This window comes from Cavia porcellus, unplaced genomic scaffold (genome assembly GCF_034190915.1).
Source record: "Cavia porcellus strain 051 isolate PalLab524CR breed Dunkin Hartley unplaced genomic scaffold, mCavPor4.1 scaffold_25, whole genome shotgun sequence".
NCBI lineage: Eukaryota > Metazoa > Chordata > Mammalia > Rodentia > Caviidae > Cavia > Cavia porcellus.
In genome coordinates, this window is record NW_026947508.1 from 630,778 (window position 1) to 653,792 (window position 23,015).

The 23,015-nt window shown below is 50.6% G+C and overlaps 1 protein-coding gene across 6 annotated transcripts in view; it reads right to left on the minus strand.

Moving 5' to 3' along the window:
- Positions 1–1,598: 1,598 nt before the first annotated feature.
- The window catches only part of Gnb1 (G protein subunit beta 1), a 61,921-nt gene continuing 40,504 nt past the window's right edge, over positions 1,599–23,015 (minus strand). For 3 of the 6 annotated variants that reach the window (XM_063235112.1, XM_063235111.1, NM_001173058.1), the window contains 9 exons: positions 20,476–20,514; positions 18,848–18,954; positions 14,774–14,837; positions 13,445–13,607; positions 7,393–7,459; positions 5,595–5,796; positions 4,791–5,007; positions 3,529–3,644; positions 1,599–3,305 (listed from right to left, as the gene is read on the minus strand). In XM_063235112.1, the coding sequence (XP_063091182.1) occupies positions 3,538–3,644; positions 4,791–5,007; positions 5,595–5,796; positions 7,393–7,459; positions 13,445–13,607; positions 14,774–14,837; positions 18,848–18,954; positions 20,476–20,514 (966 nt within the window). In that variant the 3' untranslated portion in view covers positions 1,599–3,305; positions 3,529–3,537. Of the gene's footprint in view, positions 3,309–3,528; positions 3,645–4,790; positions 5,008–5,594; positions 5,797–7,392; positions 7,460–13,444; positions 13,608–14,773; positions 14,838–18,847; positions 18,955–20,475; positions 20,515–23,015 lie in introns of all 6 variants that reach the window. The other 3 variants (XM_063235114.1, XM_063235115.1, XM_063235113.1) reach the window with 3 other exon arrangements.

A 23,015-nucleotide genomic window follows, 5' to 3' on the forward strand; every position in this document is an offset into this window, starting at 1 on the left:
AAGATGAAGGCTCCCCGTGGAGGAGGTGTGCATCCCTTAGCCTCGGGCCTCTGGAGGGCGCACCTGGTGTGGGAGCACAAGGCAGACCTACCCAGCATGAGATGTGCCCACTTGTATCCTGCTGGCATTCAGAGGTGCCCCTTCCTGAATGCCAGGCACAGGAGTGGGGAGGACACAGGCCAGACAGTGCCCACCTTTGAGTGGGTCAGGCAGATGCAGGTGAGGCTGTGGAGGGGAGATCAGTTCTGTTCGGGGATGCTCAGGTGCCCACGGGTAGAGGGAACAATAGGTGCAGTCCTGAGGTTGGTGGTAACGACTGTGCTCTCTGGTGCCCAGCCCTGCGTTCTCAGATCCGTAGAGCAGGAACTTGGTATTTCTCACTGGGCTGACGGATGGGGGAACACCTGAGGACAGAAAGAGAGAACCACTTGCCCACTGTCATCCTAGGGGAAAGGCAGGGCTGGGCGGAAGTTAAAGAGTTTGGGCTGAGTTCAGAGTGGGGTTACGGCAGGGCTTGACAGTAGAGGGTGAGCGGAAGTAAGGAACATTGGATGACTGTGTGTGGTGTCAGTGGTCCTGGTCCCCAGCACAGGCTGCAAGAAGGCTGTTGTGTGGGGTCCTGGTGAAGAAGAGGCTTCGTGCTGGGGAGTGAAGTGGTATGGATGAAAGAGGCCATGGGCCACCTGGGGGCAGAGTGACACAGGCCCCTCAGCTGCTGTGTGCACCTGTGACAGGCCTGCCTATGAAGGGCTGTGCCCCGCGGGTCACTCCCCAGGATGGCGGGTGGCAAAGGGTGCTGCTCAGCCCTATTAGAGGTTAACTCCCTTCGTGCAGACTTGTACTCTGTGCCTGTTGGCAGAAAACATCATCAGAGTGGAACTACCTTCTTTTCCACACCCTGCTGGCCAGTGCCGTCTGCCTGGCCAGAGCAGGCACCAGCCTTCAGGGGCAGATTTGTTAGAGACTGGCACTGGCCTTGAGAGGCCATCGGCTTCTGGGTCTGCTGGCCACGCAGAGCAGCAGGCGATGTGGTCACCTGGACACTCCTCCCTCCCCAGTGAGGACAGTGGAAGGGGCCCCTCCGAGGAAGAGAAAGTGGGGGAGGGAGGAGCTGCTCCTCCTTCAGCCCCTGGGGACCCCCGCTGGCCCTCCTCAGGGCCATCCTCCAGGTGCTGGTGCTTGCTGGGAAGGAGAAGGAGTCCTATTTCAAGGATCTCTTTATAAAAAAGTACCGGCCTCTGGTCATGAAGATTACACCGTATCCTTTGGAAATCTTTAGAGATCAGTGGTTTTTAAAAACTGGGTCAAGCAGTCCAGAGCATGGAGAGCAGCCTGCAGCCCGGGCTCTAGGCTCTGCACTTCCCTGGCAGGGCTCCGCTCCTCTTACCAGACTCAGCTCAGTTCAGAGCCAGGGGGCAGGCATGTCAGGAGGGCCTCGTCCCCAGACCATCAGACCCTTGGGAGGGCAGCAGTGGTGGAGGCCACGAGGGAGGCCAGGCTCTCCCTGATGCTGGGCCCACATTGGCCAGGTGTCATGGGGGCAGCAGGGCAAAGTGGCAACCTCTACACACTGAAACAAACCTCAGGCAACCACCACATAAGAGTCCCTCATGTCAAACTGCTTTATTACATTTTAAATAACAGTACAGTTTAATATAGGGTCTATCTTGCATCCAGCCTCCTTGCAGTACACTGACTTTAAAATTAAATACAAAAGGTGAAAAGGGTGAAGGTGCAGAGAGCTCTACAGAGTCATCTGATGGGGAGAGAAAGGACTCGGTGGTATTCTTGTTGCCAGGTCCAGGCCTACCGCACAGTCACAGCACAGTTCGTACAGGTGTTGCAGGAAACAGGAGGGCAAAGCAGCTACGGCTACAGGGGTCTGGGGGCAGGGTGGGAGGGCCCGCAGGACGCTGCTGTCAGGACGCTGCCGCTGAACCTGGGAGACCCCGCATGGGCAGGCGGGCGGACAGGCAGCGGGGTCACAGGTCTGCCTGGGCGCGGAAGGTTGTCGCCGGCCGCCAGGATGGGCACAGGCTGGGCGTTCCTTCCCTCCCCTCTCCGAGTCTCCCTCAGAATCCAACAGCAATCATTTGCAACAGGACTTTTTTTGTTTGTTTTTTTAAAGAAGTAAAGAAAACAGTGACTCATCCCCTGCGTGTAGAGCGCTTGCTGCTTCCGATGTGTGCAGAGTAGCAACAGGAGTAGACAGAGCCGCCACGGTTACAACTTTAAGAGATTATTTCTTAAAAGGAAAAGAACATCTAAGGACTGAGTCCTATATGCACTTTTGAGCATTTCTACAGCATGCGATTCTAAGAGTAAACCCACCCAATATGGCAAACAATCGAATTTTTAAAATTTAACTTAGAAAGTCTGAGATCATTATTTTCGAAACATTGATTTGTACATTGTTTCATACACAAATAACCGACTGACTATCCAAGCACAGGACGGGCATCTCTCGAGCAGGCTCCTGAGAGCGAGAGCAGGGTGGGTAGTGTTGGGCGATTAGACTCCCTCAACTTCACAGGAACCCAAGGTGAGAGGAACAGAACTGCACGGGGCGGGTGGGCGGGCGGAAAGGGGCCCAGCCTGAGGTCCCTGCACGGCACGGGGAAGGACTCTGACCACAGTCATGACTGGCAGCACGAGCTTGGCTACTCTGCTTTTTGGCCTTTCTCTTCTACTATGCCGCGTCCGTGTGCAACAGTCATGTGTGATAGCAGACAAGAGCAACATGCCAGGGACTAGACTGCAGCCCTGTCGTCAGAGACCCGCCCCAGCAAAGGGTCTGTTCCACTGCTGGACAAAAAGGAATATATTTTAAAAAGAAAATATGACCGCTTCCAAATCCTGCTACAAACAAAACCTGAAATTTAGAAATGATTACAAGGTAAAGTCCTCAATTGTTCTGCATGAATGCCACAAAACAGGGTCACTGGTCTGTGCTTCAGTGAGCCCATGGAGAGGCGTGTCTGTCTCACAATTACACTCAGGTTTACCTTCTGGTTAACATTTTTATTGTAGTATTTTTTCCTTTTAAAATTCATCCAAGACAAAAAAGAAAACAAAGACAATGGCCCCGAAAGGAATGCACAATTTGTTTTAGTTTACAGCACAGAGATCCTTCTCTTAATGGGAATTGTGCTCTTGGTTTCAGCAATAAGTGAAGGAGAAAAGATCTTGCCCTTTGAAGTTCTGAGGGGAGTGTGGTGTCCACGTTAGTACGGGTGGATAAGATATGCTATCACTGTAGCGCTTCAAGGTTGGAATGGTCTTCCAGTCACGGTGGCGTCCACCTGCTGCTGTGAACAGAGGGTGGGTCAGGGCACACAGACACACCGGGAACCTGTGCTCAGCCCAGCCAGCATCACCTCCCTCTTGCCACCCCTCGGTGTGCACAGCTGCAAGGTCACCACTGGTACTGACCACACTCCAAATCAGTGCCACATCTACATTAACCTAGAGACCATGCACCTGAAGTGCACTCAGCTCTGTGGGGAGGGTACTGGGTGGCTCCATTACCTACTGTCGTTAGTTCCAGATCTTGAGGAAGCTGTCCCAGGACCCTGTTGCCACAGCCATGCCATCGTCAGTCACCCCCAGGCAGCTAACACGGTTGTCGTGTCCAGCCAAGACACCTAGAAGCAAAGACAGCCGTCACTTGGAAGCCTGGAGGCACCTCCTGGCTGTGATGTCACGGTGAAGGCTGGCTGGCTGATCTCTGATGAACAGGATCCACGTTCCCTCAGATCAGTAGCAAGGCAAGGCCACAATGAAGGGAGAGCTCTGTGCAAGTGGAAACTACACTGATGCACGTGGTCAGTCTGGTTAGAGGGGAAATGCTCTCTAAAGACAATGTGAGTGCTCCTGCAGGAAGTACAGACACACTCAAATTGATGACAGGAAACACACGTGCACACATGCATATCCACCAAGCTGCTTATTGATATCTACATTGTTTTATAAAGCTTAAACAAACGTAACATCCATGGTCAAAAGGCTACCTGCTCCAGGCAGCTGAGCAGATGAGAGGACGAGGGTGAGCACCGTTTCTCATTTGTTGGTGATGTCCAGGGCCTAATAAAACTCAGTACACAGGGCTGTACTGGCTGCTGAGACCACGGGGGCTGTCACACAGTAACCCCAGTGCCACACAGGCCTGCTGCCCACACCCTGACAGTCGTATCTTGGACAGCACAGCAGGCAGGACATGCTACTCCCTTGGGAAGGAGCTGAAGGTACTGACACCTGAAACCTACAGTGAGCACAGAGGTGGGAGGGCTCTCTGCAGGGCTGGGGTGGCTGCCACTGCCCTCAGTGACTCAGCCCCTGCAGAGGACTGGGCACTGTAAGGCCCCCAGGATCCCAAGTCACAGTCTCCTCTTTTACCTGGCAAACAGTGAGATTTGCTGAAGGCTTCTAAAGTATCAACATCCTTCAAACAAAGATCTCATCCTCTGTCTAGCACATCAATACCCAACAGCAATGAAACTACCTCTGCTCAGCAGAATTCAGACCCTCACTGCCCAAGAGGCTGCTGCTCCACCATGGCTCTCTGGATAGCAGAGCTGCAGCCCTGGCGACCCCAAGGAGTACAGGCTCAGGGCCTCCCAAATGGAGCCCGCAGCTCTCCTGCCAGCCTCACAAGGACGGACTCCTCTTGCCATCTGGCGTCAGGCACCGTGGAGGGCTAGAGCCTGCATCGAAGCTCGTCCTCCCTGCTGTCAGCCGGGCTGACACAAACTTCTGAAATTCAGCATCCTGTCCACCCGGCGGCCACCTACCTGCCCTGTCAGCTTTGAGAGCATCCCACACATTGCAGTTGAAGTCATCATATCCTGCGAGGAGGAGGCGCCCACTCTTGGAGAAGGAGACAGAGGTGATTCCACATATGATGTTGTCGTGGGAGTAGGTCATGAGCTCCTGGTCTGCACGGAGGTCAAAGAGCCTGCAGGTAGCATCATCCGAGCCGGTGGCAAATGCATTGCCATTTGGAAAGAACTGAGGGCAGAGTGAACAAGACTGCTGTGAATCTAGACAAGGTGCAAATGCCAGGTCAGAAATAATGGAAATGTGGCTGCTGGGGACAAAGCCAGTTTAGAGAGGCAGAACTGGGCTCTGTCATGGGCAGGAGTGCCAGGTTTACACTATACCCCTTGGGCAGGTTGAGTCCAGTGGACCCACGAGGGGACGGAAGCCAGTGCTCCTCCCTGGCTGCTGGCTCTTGGGTTGATTCCAGGAGGAAGGAGCAAGAACCTCTGCTGGCCACCTGACGCAGCCCAACAGCTTAAACACTGCCCTGTGGAGAAGGGGCTAGAGAGGAGGGCAGGTTCCCTGGCTGCTTGGCATTCCTGACAAAAAAAGGACGTGCTGTGTGTGCAGGACACCAATCACTGGCCATTTCAAGGTGGGAACAGGCCCAGCACCCAGCAGCCTCCTCAGCACCCGAGATGGGGCCGGCATAGAGCCACCTGGCCTCCAGGTCAGAAGAGGCCCTGCAAGTCTCCCATGGGACAGGCTGTGGACCCGCCAGTGTCCCTGGCTGTAGTTGTGAGGGCAGAAGAACTCAGGGAATGGTTTAAACTCACGCAGATGGCATTGATGTCGGACTCATGGCCAGTGAAGGTCTGCCGGCACATGCCTTCTCGAACGTCCCAGAGCTTGGCTGAGGCGTCACAAGCACCGGAGACAAATAGTCTGGTGTCGGGAGCCAGAGACAGGCTCATGACGTCCCCAGTGTGTCCAGTGAACGTGGTGGTCTGCTGGCCAGTCTCGATGTCCCATAGTGCACTGGAGCAGGGCAAATGAACAAGCAGGCGTCAGCCTCACGGCCCAAACACCAGCCTTCAAGTCACCCAGGGCTGCAGAAAAACTGTATGTTTATACACAAGGTGAGACTACACTGTTGATACAGTTCTGTTTAGAGAAGAACCAAAGCAAAGAGAATGAATACAGCTGACAGAGTGTAGGCTGGGCCTCAGAGCAGCAATGCCCTCTGCAGGCCCACACCAGCAAATGGGGCCTCCATCCCCACTATGCAGAGAAATTTGAGGCCAGTGCCACACCCAGGCTTACGGAGCTGGAGAGCTCCCCAGGGCAGGCAGCAGGAAGCCCTGGTGAAGGCTGCAAAGGAGGAGAGGCCCCTGCTACACCAGCATGGCCCCTGTGAGGTAATCGTCTCTAGGCCCTGGTGCCCTTCTCAGAGCCACGCACGGGAGCAAAGAGGAAGTCTGAACAGCTGCACATGGCACCCCTGTGTTCCTGTCTGAGGTGCTGAAAGGTGAGATACCAAAGTACCTGCACAGGGCAGGAAGCTGGCTCCAAAGGCGACAAACAGCGCTGCTTCTCTGTTGCACCTCATGAGAGCAGCACCCCAGAAAATGCCCACCTGTATCAGCCCACAGGGGAGCTGTCTGGCCTGGCAAAGCACATCCAAACAGAAAGCACTGCACACAGAGGTCTCCTGGAGGCCTGAGGGGCAGTCAGAGTGCAGCAGGAGCACAGGCAGGACCTGCACACAGAGACCTGACAGCCAAGTCTGAGTCCCACAGCACAATGGATGTGTGCCTTGTCATTTGTGTCCCACGGCTCTGCGGCCAGAGCCCCTGGCCAACCAGCCAGGCCTGTGAAGACCAGAAGACACACTCCAAATCACTGCCAGGTCACTTCAGTTCTGTGCACTTGAGAACATTTAGGAAAAAAAAAAAAAAGAAAGAAATATTGCACTCATCCCACTTACACTCTACAATGTAAGGGGCTTCTACTACCAGCAAGAGGAAAATGCCAAGATCCAGTCTGGAAGGCTAACTTCACAGTGATCCCTGCTGTTTACACTGTGCTCATGGTCACAGCAGGATGGCACCACAGAGGGTAACCAGCTGGTCCCCATCACTTAACCATGTGAAATACACCAAGGGCAAACAAAGAAAAGGAAGTACTTCATGCATGATTATAATATAAATATCAGTAATTCTCATCCCAGTTCAAAACTAAACTTGGTAAATCTGTAAACAGTACAAGGAGTTTACACACAAGTACTTGCTATTTGATTTCTTTTGATACCGATGATTGAACTCATGACCAGCCTAGTAATTGATATTTTAAATCTCAAGACCATTTGAAATAAAAAATGGTCTATCTGCCAGGCATGGTGGCGCATGCCTGTAACCCTACCTGTTTCAGGAGGCCAAGGCAGGGGACTGCCATGAGTTTGAGGACACCCTGTGCTACACAGTGAATTCTAGGGCCATCCTATAGTGCACAGTGAGACTCTGTTTTAAAAAAAAAGTCTACCTGATGCCCAGAACCATGCTTCCTCCACTGTGCACCCCCGTCACCGTGTGCCCCGTGTGAAGAAGGCAGGTCTCTGAGCAGGGCCACACTCACCATGTGGTGTCTCCAGAGCTGGTGACGATCTGATTGTCGTCCAGGAACCGGCAGCAGGACAGATAGCCTGGTAGAGAGCAGATGACAGTGAGCCAACCCTCCTGAGGCCAGCCCAGCCCCCACCTGTGACTATGCGCAGCACAGGAGGGAGTTGGATGAGCATGGAGTAGAGTCCAGGGCTAGCTCAGGACAGGCTCTGACTGCAACCCTCTGCTCTGCTTTGCACACCAAAGCCTGAACACACCCAGTGTGCCAGAAGCATGGTGCCCATAAAACCCTTTGAACTTTCAGCTAAATGCAGAGATTTCCTCTCCTTGGGCCTTCATTTGCTTGCTAACAAGAGAAGACCCAGGGCGAGAACACAGTCTTGCTGTGCTGCAGCTCATGCTCCAGTGAGAAAAGGAGGACAGGAACCTGAAGGGCAATACAGCAAGCTGAGGAGAGGTGGATGGCAGCAGGAATGGAAAATGGGCGCTCAGTGTTCCTAAGGGTGTTCTAAGCAGATGACCCAGCCAGAGGCAGGAGGAGGCCCCAAGTCAGGGACTCAGGGCAGAGAGGGCTTGCAGCTTCAGAAACAGAGGGCACAGGAAAAGATGGTGGAACAGTTACATGGCAATGATGCCAGGGACCCTGGAGTGCTCCTGCCCACCCTCTGGGAAGGAGACCAGGCAAGGTGGGCTGGCAGAGAGATGCTCCATTCTTAACAGCTTAGGGACAGGAAAGGCAAAACAAAACATCAAATTTTGTGTCTCTGCATTATTAAAACTGTTTTCTAATATTCTGCCCTTGAATTCAAGCTTAAGTGACCATGGAGCCAGCACACTCATCCCAGCTCTGGCATGTACCGAGAACAGAGTTCACAGTCATCAAACGTGGTACTGCCCAGGGCTGACACTTGGCTGGTCTCAGCCTGCCCTCAGAGGGTGAGAGCAACCCCGGCAATTGTGTCAAGATTTTTGTTAGCTGGAGTGTTCAATGCAACAGTTACCCTCCAAGCCCATTAGGCTACAGGACCCTATGTGAGTGGGCAAAAACAAAAGCAAGCACAGGTCACTGGACACCTCGCTCCTTAACAGAGCCCAGCCCAGGGGTGCACACCGAGGCAACCTTCTTGAGAGGCAGAGACAGAGGACCGCCAGTTCACAGCCAGCCCTGGCAATTTAGCAAGATAATTTATTTGCTTCAAAAATAAGCAAATAAATAGACAAATAAATGATACATAAACAAACTGAGCTGGAGCTGGAGTTCTAATCTCCAGTACTGAGAAGTCCCTGCTCACCCTGCACCTTCACCTGGTCTCTGCTGCCCACATCTCCACCAAAGCTACCTGTTGGCTTCCTGGCACAACTTCTTCCAGTGCCCACCCAAGGGTCTACACACAACTCCACCCACACTACCATCTCTGATCCTATGTGGCGATGCATGTGCAGAGAAGGCAGGAAAGTGAGCTGTGGCAACCACGTGGCTCTTGGCCATCACATTCTACCTCCAGGCACAGGCACTGCAGCCCCCAGTGGACCAGGGAAGAATCAACCACCCAGGCCAGGAGGAACCCCAGCACCAGAGCAGGTGGCCCCAACTGAGTGACACCGACAGTGGTAAGACTGTTTGCACAGGGCTAAAGGGGCCTTGATGGTGACTGCATGCACAGCCAGAGTGAATGCTCCATGCAAACATGGGTATAACTTGCAACTGAGCCAGCACAGGGTAAGCTCAGCACTGGACAGCTCGGTCTCCAGTATTTTCTGGGTTCCCCTATGCAGAGGTGGACAACGAGGCAGATCCTGCACAGTCCACACACTCTGGCCCTTCCCCAGCAGGGCAGCTCCTATGGCCTCCACTCTTGGTCTCCCTCCTTACGAGGCCTCACTTCCCAGAACTGCTAGGAGGAGTCTTGAAGCACAAACAAGTTCCTGTGTGTGTATGTGTACCCACGGGAGGCTGGACTGTGGCCTGGCCCTACCCTGGCCTCACCCCAAGTACTGCAGCCAGGGCCATTCTGAGACCCTGGAAGCTATGGGCACAGGGACAAGCTCCAGATAGGGCAGCTCCCGGGGGGGGGGGGGGTGCTGTGGGAGGGTGGGCAGGTGGTACTGACCCTTAAAGCCACTGGTGTGGTTGGGCGCCACCAACTGAGATAGCTGCTCCCCATGCAGTGCTTGTGGGTGGGCTCAGGGCCGCAACCTCCACGACAAAGAGCAACAAACCAGAAAAGGCCCAAATGTCCAACAACATAGACAGACGAGGGTACTGACGGCACAGCTATCTACAGCTCCAGGACAGCACTGCAGAGTGTGGCAGCGTGTGCCTAGGACCTTCAATCAGGAGGCTGAGGTAGGCATACCATGAGTTAGAGGCCAGCATGGACCACACAGTAAGTTCAAGGCCAGCCTGTACTACACAGCACAGCAAGAAGTTAAATAAACATGCTAACAAAAAGCTAACAATGGAGTTCTGGAAGGAATTTTAGGTAAAAGCACATGAGAATTCCAATTTCTTCTCCAAGCTGGGAGTGGCAGTGCACGCCTCGTTTCAGCACTAAGAAGCTGAGGCAGGAAGATCACCATGAGTTTGAGGCCAGCCTGGACTACATAAAGAGAACTGTCTCAAAGACACCCCCACCGAAAGTCTCCAGAACTTCCACAATGATACATATTGACAGCCTGCATCAGTGAGCACAGGTCAAGGATGAGACTCCACTTGAGAAAGGGCCCAGAATGTCTGGAACCAGAATGAATGGCCAAGGGGTCCGTGGGAATAACATTAGCATCTGCTGCAGGTTCTGTCCCAGGACGGGGGAAGAGCCTTTCTCCTAGAACTGGAGCAAAAGCCCTTGACCTCACAAGAAGGGCAGACACTTACTTCAGTCGTTCAAAATGAAAAGAGAAAGTGTATGGACAAGGGAGCGAGCCCAAGATCTGAAGTGGGAAAATACCAAAGAGGAAGGAGCCTCCATGCTGAAAGGAGGAGCAAATTACAAAAGATTCTACAAACACAGAGCCAGAGAAGAGTGTGAGCAGCTTTTCCAGGAATGCAGGCTTCAGCCACGATGCTGTGGCCAGGCGGCTGTCAGAGGCTGCAGCCTCAGCTGCCTGGTGCCATCATGCTGCCAGGCAGCCCACAGTCCACCAGGATTAAGTGGCTGGCAGGTGGGTGTGGGACAATTCTAGGCAACGGCAAGCTGTGCCAGACCAGGTGGCCAGCTCTGAAAAGGAGACAGGTTCTCCAGGCGCTGGGCAGGCAGGATGGAGGCCTGGGGGCAGCTGAGGGAAAGCGCAGGGCCTGCCTCCAGGCAGTAGAGGTGGGGCTGCCGAGACAAAGGCAACAAAAATAACTAAGGGCCCTGGCGTGACTTCTGGATTATTTGCTTAGGAGACAGCCTCTTTTCTTTATCCAAGTTTGCTGGTCCCTGTCAAAAAGAAATCCATTCTGCACCCATGAATATGAAAAATGTCTGGTTTCTTACTGGAGAAAGAAACTTGAGCCAGAAAACCAAGTTTTAACTGCCTCATTGGGTCCCAGCACCAAACAAAGCTGTCATTAGCCTACAGAAGTCTTAGAGAGCAGCAGCCTTCAAGGACAGAGTCACCTGTTCTTCACAAGCTCCCTGAAGCTTGTCATTGACAACAGATGTCTATGTGACTACGTCTTGTCAAAAATGAAGTTTTAGACAATTAACAGCTTTTCAACATAATCTAATGCCTTCACAATTATTTTCACCAAAAAAAGAACTTGGAAGTTTATTGTCTGTAACATTTTAATAACAATCCTAGTAAGCACTCCGCCCCAATTGCTGAGCTCGCTGGTTAATCCTCCACAGGGCACCCTTGCTTTGGAACTGTGGGCCATGCTGGTTCTGAGGCTGGCCCTGGATCCACAGCCCAGGCTGCAGAATCCAAAATGAGGGGCCTGTCCTGTCCATGTGCACCTGTACTCCACCAAAAGCCCATTCTGACATCACCTGGGCTCCAATGCCTGTAGGGAAGGCTGCTGAGAGGAGCAGACACCAGAGGGCCGGCATCACATACACAGCTGCCTAGACACCTGGCTCTGATGTCACATGCAGGACACAGGCCCCAGCCAACACCAAGAGGACAGGAGGAAATACTCACAGCTGCTGATAAAAGACAGTTTCCCTGCCTGATAAAACAAACTTAAACGTGGGTATCTCACAGGAACATGACAGAAGCTGGAGTGTGTCTATGACATTTATGTCTGAGCTTCAATTCAAAATGGCTCAACTGTAAAACAGCAAAATTATCACCTACTTTAAGAAGAAAAATTCCCAGAGGCCACCAGTAGTAAGTGCTACAGTTAGGAGAAAAAAATTCTTTTGGGCCTTACTGGGGACAAAACCCAGGGAGACTCTATCATTATGCTGCATCCAACCCCGACCCCTTTTAAATCTTGAGACAGGATCTTGCAAAGTTGTCCTCAAACTTAGAATTTTTGTCTCAGCCTCCCAATTTGATTATAGACATGTGCCACTACACCTGTCAATCGCAAGAATTTTAAAAGCAATTATTACAACTGCTCAAGGCACATGAAATGTTATAAACAAAAAGGAAAACCAAACAAAGCAAAACCCACAAAATTTACATGCATAATGAAACAAAGAAAATTTCACCTAGGCACATCACAGACAAACTACTAAAGCCAAAAGTAAATCTTTAAAGGAGTGGGGTCAAAAGCCACTCCAGAATCCTACATATTGAGGAAAAATATTGTTGGAGAACCAAGATAAGCCAGCAATGGTGGTGCATGCCTGTAAATCTCAGCACTTGGGAAGCAGAGGAAGGACTGCCCCAAATTGAAATCCAGTCTGAATGACATACTGAAATCCTGTCTCAAAAAAATAACATAACATAAAATAAAGTAAAAGATGAAGTCAGGGCTGGGCGTAGCTAGCTTGCCTAGCATGTACAAGGCCTCGCTTGAGAGCCTCAGCACTGCAAACAAAAGGAAGAGATTTTTTCAGGTGAATAAGAACAGGGAGCCGCTCCAGTAACACACCTATCACATCCCCGCAGTCTCCCCTGCCTGCCCAGTGTTAGACACCCAAGGTCAACCCAATCTGAAATACTGCATGGAGAAATCTAGAAAAGCGAAACTCACAAGTCTGAAAAATAGTTCTATTATCAAATGTCACTGTTACCAATCTAGTTTCTTATTAGTTGCTTTTGTGAATTCTTTTCCTACGCCTAACTTACAAATTCACTGGAGGGAAATGTACCAGTGGCACCCCCAACTTTCCACTTGTCTGAGGATGGGGCTCCCACATAAGACACAGATAACCACAGGACGCCAGGGCAGTGCCACAGGGCCAAACACAGGTGTGAGTGCGAAAGACTACCTAAGTTTTTTGGAACGTATTCAAATTTCTTTTTTCTTCTTCTTCTTCTTCTTTTTTTTTTTGTGTGTGTTTTTGTTTTTTACTGGTACCGGGCATCGAACTCACAACCACACACTTGCAAGGAAGGCGCTTATGCTGCTGAGCTAAATCCCCAGCCCCACGTATTCAAATTTCTAAGCCTAATTTCTTCAAAATATATCAAAAATATGGCTCTAATTAACACTAGCACATACAACCGCAGAGCACTCAGCACAGCTGTGCCAACACACTGCAGCTCACATGGATGGAAACTGATCTCTGGACACAGCGGCATTTAACGAGAAACGAGGGAGCCAACTGAGGGAGGAGACAAAGGAAATCATGTAGGACAGAAATGAGCAAAACACTCTTTTTTTTTTCCCCCAGTATTGGGGACTGCATCCAGGGCTTTGCAAGATGGGCTATGGTGTCACCCCTCGCTTTTTGCTTGAGACAGTCTCGCTGAGTCTTCAGGCGGGACTCACTTGCAACTCTCCTTCCTGACACAGCCTCCCAGAATGCTGGGCTTACAGGTATGTGCCACCATGCCCTGCTGCGACTGTAACTTTTACTAAGCTGAAATGCTTAGGAATGACTGATGCAATTAATAACAGTGAGCAGCAAAAGCATGTACTCCACCGCAGTGAGCAGCATGTGTGGGTCCCTAACGAGAAGGAGTACCTGTGTGTCCCGCCAGCTCACGGCTCACACGCACATTCCCTTCGCGAGTCTTCAGATTGTAGATGGAGCAGATGTTGTCCAGACCACCACAGGCTACATAGTTTCCAGAGGGGGCATAAGCACAGGTCATGACCCAGGAAGAGCGCAGGGGGATGGCATGGACCTGGCAACAGACAGATGCAGCACATTGTCAGGCTGATGTCATTCACCGCTAGCTGGGCAAAGCAGCCCACGCCTGCAGCCCCACACACCTGATGCTAAGGCAAGAGACCTTGTGAAGTCAGATTCAAGTGTGGGCAACTCAGCAAGACCCTGTCTCAAAAAAATGAGCATCAACTACTGACACCATGATTCTACTTCTAGTTTTCAATTTTCATTTCACAGGAGATGACAGAGCAAAATAAAGGCCAAAATTGTAATTTTTTTGGAGAGAAATGTATTTGTGAACAGTCACATGGGTAGAAATCTAACGCTACACACCAGAACACCAATGGAATCTATCATTTACTAAAGTCACAACTGATGTTAGGTAGGCCCTGGACAGAGCGCCTCCTGACTGGGGAGCCTCCCAATTAAAGACCTGTGAGAGGAAGCTCTGTAACAGCTTGTCAAGATGGCCATACCCATCCAAAGAAACAAAGCATTTTCACCGCAGTATCAAAGTATTTGTCATCACAGTCCTGCACATACCAGAACATGCCATATGTGGGTTTGCTGAACTTCTGAAACTTTCTGTACACATTAGCACAGTTTAGTAATACGTAACCAGATTGAACCAGATTTCTATCTGTTTGCACTGATGATACAACTTTTCAAAAACAAGACAAGCTTTATTAAATTTGTTTGGCAGTGCTAGAGACTGACCTCTGGCCGTGCATAGACTAGGCAAGCCCTCTGTCCCTACCCAGTGTCTTGAACTCCAGGACCCCAGAGATTGTCCTGCTTCAGCTTCCTGAGGGGCACACACATGCTTTGAGCTCAGCTAAATTTATTTTTTTTCACTTGTGGCACTGGGGATCAAGGCGATAGTCCTAAGCATGCTAGGCAAACACTCTACCTCTGAGTTGCATTCCTGGTCCCAGGATAGTTTTTTTTTTTTTTTTTTAATTTATGTATGTATGTGTATTTTTATTTATTCATTGGTTTTTTGAGAATTGGCATCCTCTAAGTAAAACACAAAACTTCTCAGGCCGAGCAGAGTGGGAACCAGCTCTCCTGAACACTCTAGGGAGAGAGCAGTGGGGCACTCAGCCCTTCCTCACTCCAGGGGACGCCCCTCAGAAGTACATCTGTCCCTGGGGCGCTCTGGGAAGGGTCTGCACTGCTCACCTTGTTAGTGGTGTAGCTGTCCCAGATGATGAGTTTCCCATCCTGTGAGGCGCTGACGAGGAGCCTGGAGGACAGACAAGAGCAGCCATCAGTCCCATGGCCTCAGAAACCTCACCATGAAGGGCCAGGAGTGCAGCATCGGTGACTTCTAATGTTTCCATGTAACAACTTGGAGGCAAAGCACACCTACTCATAGGAGAAAAAGAACCTGAATGCAGAGCAGCTGTGCAAGCCTGAAAGGATACACGGCTACAGGTTACTATTGACCTGGAGCGTGCTGGGCTCCCGCATGGCAGGGCTCCCGCATGGCAGGGCTCCCAGGCTCTACCCTGCCAGGGCTGCTCAGTCTCCTCACTGCAAACCAGATGAGGATACTCAGCTCCCGAGCCTGTAGTTTCCTGTACTACTCCAATACAGACAAGCCTGCAAATAAGGAATAAAAAGTTTTTGGACATTCCAAACTCATGAAGTATTAGCCAACTAAAAAGCCTTGTAGAACTTCTCAGGCAGAGCTAAAAACTGGAACATCGGTCTCTGGAAACAAGAGGTGGTCTCTGGAAACAAGAGGTGGCACTGGGCCACCTGTGGCACACAGATGACCAACAGCAGTGCTGCTGGAACTGTCAGGACTTGTTCTTGCTCCACGAAGCTTTGCTGAGGTCAGGGTCAGTGTGTGAATGGGCTGTCCCGTCTGCACTGCAGAATCAGCAAAAGGACTCAAGTCACCAGGAGAGCAGGCTGAGTGAGTGGGCACAGACACCCTGCAGAGGTCGGAGAACAGAAGGGGGGCTGAAGAGGGGTGAGACAAGGTCAGCACGCTAGATAAGTAGTGACTTGTATGTCTACATTTCAAAATCTCAACCAAAGGGCACAGGTTTTACCATTTCAGCTGGAAGCACATTTTGTTCCTTGAGGCTCATGAAAAGCTTGAGTGAAACACAGCTTTGATCACTTTTGACACTTTTAATACTCCCAGCCTATTCAGATGCAATTTTGTTTGTTTTGCTGTGGAGGTTGAACCTAGTGCCTTGTGCCTACAAAGCTTCTCTCCAACCCTGAGTTGGTCCCTGCCCTCCAGTGACAAACTTCCAGCAGGACTGGAGACCTAACCCAGGACCTGCACACTTAGCCACACCTCTGGCCCTTTTCAATTCATGACTTCCAGACAGGGTTTTGCTGAGTTACCAGGCTTGCCACCTTCCAGCCTGAGCCTCCCAGAGGACTGGGATTATGGGCCAAGGCCGCAATGCCACTCTTAATGCCCTTCCTCTGCACTCAGGTTCAGCTGCCCTAGCATGAACTGCAAATCCAGCCCCTTTGTGACTTGAGCTCATTTGCAGGCTAAGGGTCACCTTCAGTAGTACCCTGGCAGAGAGATTAATAATTGCTGACTCTCGGGGCCAGGCAGAGCTAAGCCCAGTGCTGATCCCCAAAGGTGAAAGAAGATGCATCTCTAATCCCAGGCCAGCAATGGCTGGGTCAAGGCAGCATGTCCTAAGTCTCTCCCTGAGTGTGACTGGTCTGCCCCAACTAAGGCAGGAGCGGCACAGCAAGTGCCTCACACCCTGTGCCACACCCAGAGAGGGCTCTCGCTACCAGGCAGAGACTTTGGGAGACTTTGGAAAGGAGAGAAAGTCATTAGTAACCTAGTGGCCAAATGCGTATCTCAAACCTCACAAAAGCAGGCCTTCAGTGTAAACAGATCCATCAATATGCACACTCAAGCTGCTCTCACCCCACAACAGATGGCAAGCACCCGATCAGTACACAGTGAAGTAATGCACTCAAGAACAGGTCTGGGGGCCAGGGATACAGCTCAGCAGCACCAAGTTACGCGCCCTCTGAAACAGTCGCTGCACCAAAAGCAGTAGATAGGAAGATGAGACCATAGGGAAAACACTCAGCAAAAAGACAAAACCCCAAGCAGCAGTCCTGGACTTTGGAGGTCCTGTTCAGCACTGTGCTGATTTTTCTTTGTGATCATACATTATGAAACACATCTGCCCTGTTGAAAGAGAAATAACACAACTGAGTACTGTAGTGCATACCAGTAATCCCAGAACTCGGGGAAGCTGAGGGAGGAGGACTTCAAAATAAATAAATAAAAGTACAGAACAAAAGCTCCACGAACAGAACCTCGTCCCCTGTGCAGGAAGGAGGGGACACCAACATGACCTCCCAGTGTTCCCACGACCTGGACTTTGGCCTTGCTGACCGATGGCATCACCCCAGCACTAAGGCTACACTCTGCTATAAGCCTGACCACATGCATCCTTCCCGACATCCAGCTACTTATGCAGCACCTGGGGTCTGCGGAGATCGTGCAGCTGGGCACCATGCCCAGTTCCCTGACCACGCGCTGCACAGGTGCTGCATTCACATTCCACGCGTAGAAGTCACATGCTGCATATATCTCCCACTGACAAGAATCCCGAGACGAGTGGGTTATAAGAACATCTGCTTTTCCTTTTCATTTTTTTTCTAACTTCACTTATTTATTCATCTATTCACAAATTTTTTGGGATACTCAGGAGACAAGTGCTCTACCATTAAGCCACATCCTCAACTTCCTTTAACTTTTGAGACAATCTTGCTAACTTGCTCAGACTCGTGACCCTCCTTGCCTCAGCTTCCTAAGCAGCTGAGTTTATGGATGTGCACCACCACACAGGGTAATACTTCTACTTTTTTATTTGTTTTAGTTTATTATTCACTTTTTGAAACAGGACCTACGTAGTCTAGGCATCTCTCAAACTTGCCACAGCCCAAGGTGACCTCAAACCTGTGATCCTATTATTTCAGCCTCCAAGTGCTAGGATTCTGGGATCGCACCACCCTACCCAGATTATTTCTGTTTTAACTGACAATGGGACATATTTGTGAGGTTCATGTTTACATCAAAGAACAGCTGAGCCAGGGGACCAAGGCAGCCACCAGCTCTCCCTGCAGGGGGAGTATTTAGAATGCACTCCGGGCTCGGACAGGGCTCAGTGGTAGACAGCTTGTCTACAAGTATGAGGCCCTGATTCAAATCCTATTGGAAAAAACATTTAGATCAAATATACATTTCAGAATTCTGAAGTTGGCATCCAAGGGGAGATGTGAGGCCCGCGCCTCTGTCCAGGGGAGAACATGGGCAAGTACAGGTCCCAACCCCTCTATCCTCTCTGCCACCACAGCATCAGCGCAGCACACCAGCGCTCATCTGCACGCCGACGGCATGCCAGCCTGCACAGAACAAACTAAAGATAGAAGCCTTTGTTCTCCAGCTGTTTACACTCGAAAGCAGACAACTCCATGAACAAAGAAGCCAAGCAGAAAATTCCATTCTGGCAAATGAACATGGAAAAAAATACTACTCAAAAGAGGACTATCAAGACTCCTATTAAGGTAAAAGAGCATGTTATAGTTAAGGAAAAAGTCAAGGAGCATCTTATTGAATTATTTGAGTGGAAAGGCAAAAGGGACACACCTAGCATCCTCTGAAAGAGGGAAGTTCAGGGACTACTGAAAGCAGGAGGTGGGCTAAGGCCCCAGCTCAAGGGCGGGGGTGGGGTGGGGGGGCAGGTGAGAAGAGTGCCAATGGCAGGGGCAGAGACCTCAGGCCTTGGGAAGGAAGTCTGAGCAAGGGGCAGAACACAACATGGGCACCAGGAGTCCTGACAGAGGGCTTTCCTTGCGGCTTAGGCAGGGGGGTGGGGACAGTTGCTCCCATCTGCTGCAGGCCACCCCTAGCCCTCCGGGCACAAAAGAAACAAAGTCTAGCCCTCATACTACTACCTGATGCTCAGTGCCCTGGGAAGGCTCTAGGCTTCTGGGGACCAGCAACCAGGCCAACAGCACAGAGACAATGTGCCTGAGGTCACATGAGCAGTGTGCAGCAGAGCTGAGAACGAAGCAAGGGCCAGCCAGAGCAGCATTCCAGGGGGGAGCAAGGACATTCAGCTGGCCAGGTGAGGCAGCATGGCAGGCAGCATAAGCCTGGGATCACTGCTCCAGCTGCCTGGCAGCCCACCCTGGGAGACTCAGCGCCTTACACATCTGCTGAGCACAGTTCTGCTGTGTGGTGCATACCTGGAGTCTGTGCCCCAGTGCATGGCGTAGATCTTGGCCAGGTGCCCCCTCAGTGTCCTCCTGGTGCGCATCTGGATTCTTCCCACTGGGTCGATGTTGTTTGTGATCTTAAAAATAAGGAGTTCCAGCAGATTAACACCGTAAAGAAGCAACTCGCCCTGCAGCTCTCCTGTCTTCCCAGGACCACCTGCCTGCAATCCTGGTCAGGTCTCAGGCATCTCCTTCCCTCCCTCCCTCCCACACATGCAGTGCAGCACCAGCCTCCACAGACCCTGCCCCTGCCCCACTCCTTCCTCTTGCTGGGTCTCAGAACTGAAGGCGACCATGTTGAAGTAGCCAATTCAGCAGCATGTGGCACATGAACAGTGCTGCAGGACCATAACACAGTCTAGTTCCAAACATGTCCACTGCCCCTGAAGACCCCAGGTTCACTGAGAGCTACTCCCATCCCTCTCTCACCTGGCCCAAGCAGCCACACATCCACTCCCTGTCTCTAGGAACTTTCCTTATTCCTTTTCTCTAAGTAGAACCATAAAATGCAGAGTCCTTCATGAGGTTTACCGGTCCCTGGGTCACTGCTGTGTACTATTCACAGCTGAGTAATACTCCACTGCATACACAAACTATAGTCTACAGAGGCTCCACTTCTCAGCCACCGTGGACAGTGCTGGAGCCAATGTGGTACATCACAGTCCCCAGTAAACCAGCAATTGTTTTTCCACGGTTTTTTCCCCCACAGTTTCAATAACCTGAGATCCAAGGCTATGAAATGGAAAGGTGGCCTGTGGACCCTGGTCACAATGCCTGCTCACTCAGCTCACTCTCCTGGTTTCCCCCCACACTTCACAGCAGAAGGGCAAGGCTTGTGTGTTGATCCTGGAATGCTGCAGGCACAGCAGGGACCGCAGTGTGGGGGTCCGCCCTGCCCGGTGTGGCCAACCATCTGCACATGTAGAATGCAGTGTAGGGAAGGCAATGAGCCTGTCTGTGGGTCTCAGAATGTGTCCTGTCCATTTGTTTGTTCAGAAACTAGTTTTTGATACTTCTGGACAAATCTGACAGGAAGTTTCTGTGTCATACAGTAATTCTATCATTAACTTTTTGAGGAACCACCAAACTGAACATTAAAACCTCAAGTTCTAAGGCAGATTCTGTCACTGAGTGTAAAATACCACACTTTAAAACAAGAACATCACCTTATAACTATTAACTTTATGATGAGAGGTAATTCTGTTTTTGGGGGTTTTTTTTGGTACCAGGGATTGAACTCGACCTCGGCCAGGCAAGCACTCAGGGTGCTGAGCTAAATCCCCAGCTTCTGAGAGGTAACTCTTTTTTTTTTTTGTCTTTTTTTCTTTTCATCGGTACCAGGGATTGAACTCACGACTGCCTGCTTGCAAGGCAAGCGCTTATGCCGCTGAGCTAAACCCCCAGCCCCCAAGAGGTAACTCTTTAAAGCTAGAGATACTGTTTTCATCTAAGGAGCAAAAGCTTGTCACTCCTGCCCATCACCAGAACGAATTTCAAAAGCAATGTCCCCAAGGCCCCTCGGTCTACAGCAGGGGACAGGTTGGGCAGGGTTCAGTGCAGAGCCTGGTAGGTAGCTGCTCAGGGCCCCTGCATCTTACCTGTGAGAGAGTTGCATCCGCGCATGCTTTCCGAGCATCCTAGGAAACAACCACAGGGTGGGGTCAGTCATGATCCAGATGTCTCCTCTGAGGCCCTCACACACAGAAGTTTCAGAGTCCCAGGCATGAGGAAAAGTGACACCACAGATGAAGAACTCTACTCCCTTCCCTTTCACCCCAGACCATGGCTGCCTGGCCCACAGCACTGCTCACAAGCAGCCAAGTAAGGCTAGGCCAACATGCCCTCATCGGGACTGGAAAGGGCCTGGGACCCTAGAACTGCAGGCAGCACAAGGACAGCAACTAGGGGCCTGGATGGGGTGCTGCTCTCCCACAGATGGCCATTCTGGCTTTGTCTTCCCAAGGGGACAGGGCTCAAAGCAAGCCAGCTCTAAGACCAGTAGTCCAGCCAAAGAACTGTTCCTTTACAGAGTACTGAGGACTTTGTTTCCAATCATTAAATCTCATCTGATGAGATTTGCTGGCTCTTGCCATCTAGTCATCGTTCTGTGATGGCTCATCAGTGTAAACCGCCACATACAGACCATCATCTTTATAGACCACTGCCTAGACAACTTAGGGAAGCAGGTGCAGACTGTCAAAGTTCTCATGAATTTTCATTACTAACAAGCCATCAAAGTAACTAAAAAGTCCTATAATCTCAAATTAGTACATATTTTTTAATCAAAAGTATTTGTATTGAAGGAAAATGAAATAAGAGCTTAAAAAATTTCACAATTTGGGCTAAGGAATAATTCAAAGGACTCATGATAGTTTTGAGTAAGACAATGTTTCCTTTTGCTGTTGTCTGGCCACTTGCTCTGCCAGGGCAGCTTTCAGAAGACAGTGTCCTTCGGGTCCTCTGGTCCCAGGTGGGACATTCCCCATGAGCCGTCAGGGACAAACTGCTTCACTATAGATGATTCTTAATTCAGGAAGCCAGCAGGAAAAATTGTAACTAGTAATAGGGAAACACATTGACCTTGCATTACTGTATAAATATACCTTGCCTTCAGAGTCCATTTTCTTCAGTAGAACTGTTATTACTGATTCTGTTCACAATTAAAACATAAAAATCATGGAATCAAGTACTTTTCTATCAGTAATGCCATTTGGAGAGCAGGGCTGGGTGTCCAGCTCAGTGGCAGAGTGCCTGCCCAGCCTGATTTGATTGATCCTGGAGACCACACACACACACACACACACACACACTCACACACACACACACACACACCAAACTGGTATGAAACCAATATTGGAGATTCATAGTAGCAAGTCTTTTTATCACGGAGTTTTTCCAGTCAGCATTAAATCTAATATTTATGAATATCAAGCTTTTTGTGCTTATGGATGCCACATATGGCCTTGAGTTTGAAAAAATTAACAATTTCTTAAACAGAGAAAACAAAACTTAGGCTTTAAGCAGCTCTGCTGTGCCTAGTGTGCCTAGTAGCCTAGTGGCTGCTCAGAGGGCAAGATGCAGCAAAACCTACAGACCACGCTCTCACCGCTGGAAGCAGATGAGTGACATGGGTGGTGGGAGCTTCCCAGAGCAACTTCCTCCTCTAGGCAGAACAGGGCAGCCTCCCTGCAAAGGCCTGGGCCCTGAACACTGGCCTCTGCAAGAGTCCAGCCCTGTCATTGCCAGTCAGTCTGGTCTGGAGCCCCATGGCAGCATGCACGGCTGGCATCCTAAGCTACAGCCCAGGCAGGCGTTACCTGTAGCCCCTGGACAGCATGCTGCACACGTGTGGAGCACAGCTGGCTGCCAGAGGGAGCCAGCCTGGGTAGGCAAGGCTGGTATTCTCCTTTGCAGTACCCAGACTCCACACAAAGGAAGTGGCACAGCTAGAGTCCCTGCTTCCCAGATGCACCCAAAGACATGCAGTGCCCAAGGCCACCTCCGAGGGCATCCATGCCAGGCACTCATGCTTTCGAGCAAGGCATCACTGTGCCCCTGACGTTCACTGGTATACACCAAGGTGTGGCCTAAATGTGAATAATACACTGAACTCTGAAGTTAGTACAAAAATTAAATTTTGCGATGCATCATAATAAAAACACATCAACTACATGGTGGAGCACGCCTGTTTTCCCAGCACTCAGGAGGCCGAGGCAAGGGGATCACTATGAATTTGAGGCCAGCTTGAATTGCATAGGGAGACTCTATAAAAAATATATATTGCATTATGTAAAATGTTCAGAATGAGTATCTTGCTGTTTTTAACTCGGTAAGGGTGTGCAGAGTCACCTGACCTGCTGCAGGTTGGGCACTGGAAGGAGCCCCATGCTTGGCGGGCTGCACTCTGCAGAAATCTCGGTTCTCTTCCCTCTGCCATGGGGACCTCCTTTATCTGGATAAATGTTTCTGAGTCAGTTCTGAGCAACAACTTAAGAATCACCAGGAAAACAGTGTCTTACAACAGGCCAAATCACACTGCCATTTAAAACAGCATCTTCAAGGTAAACTTAAAAATATAAATTTTAGGTAAATGTTTAACACAACTCTGTGGCCCCTCAAATTTCTAATTCCTATATTC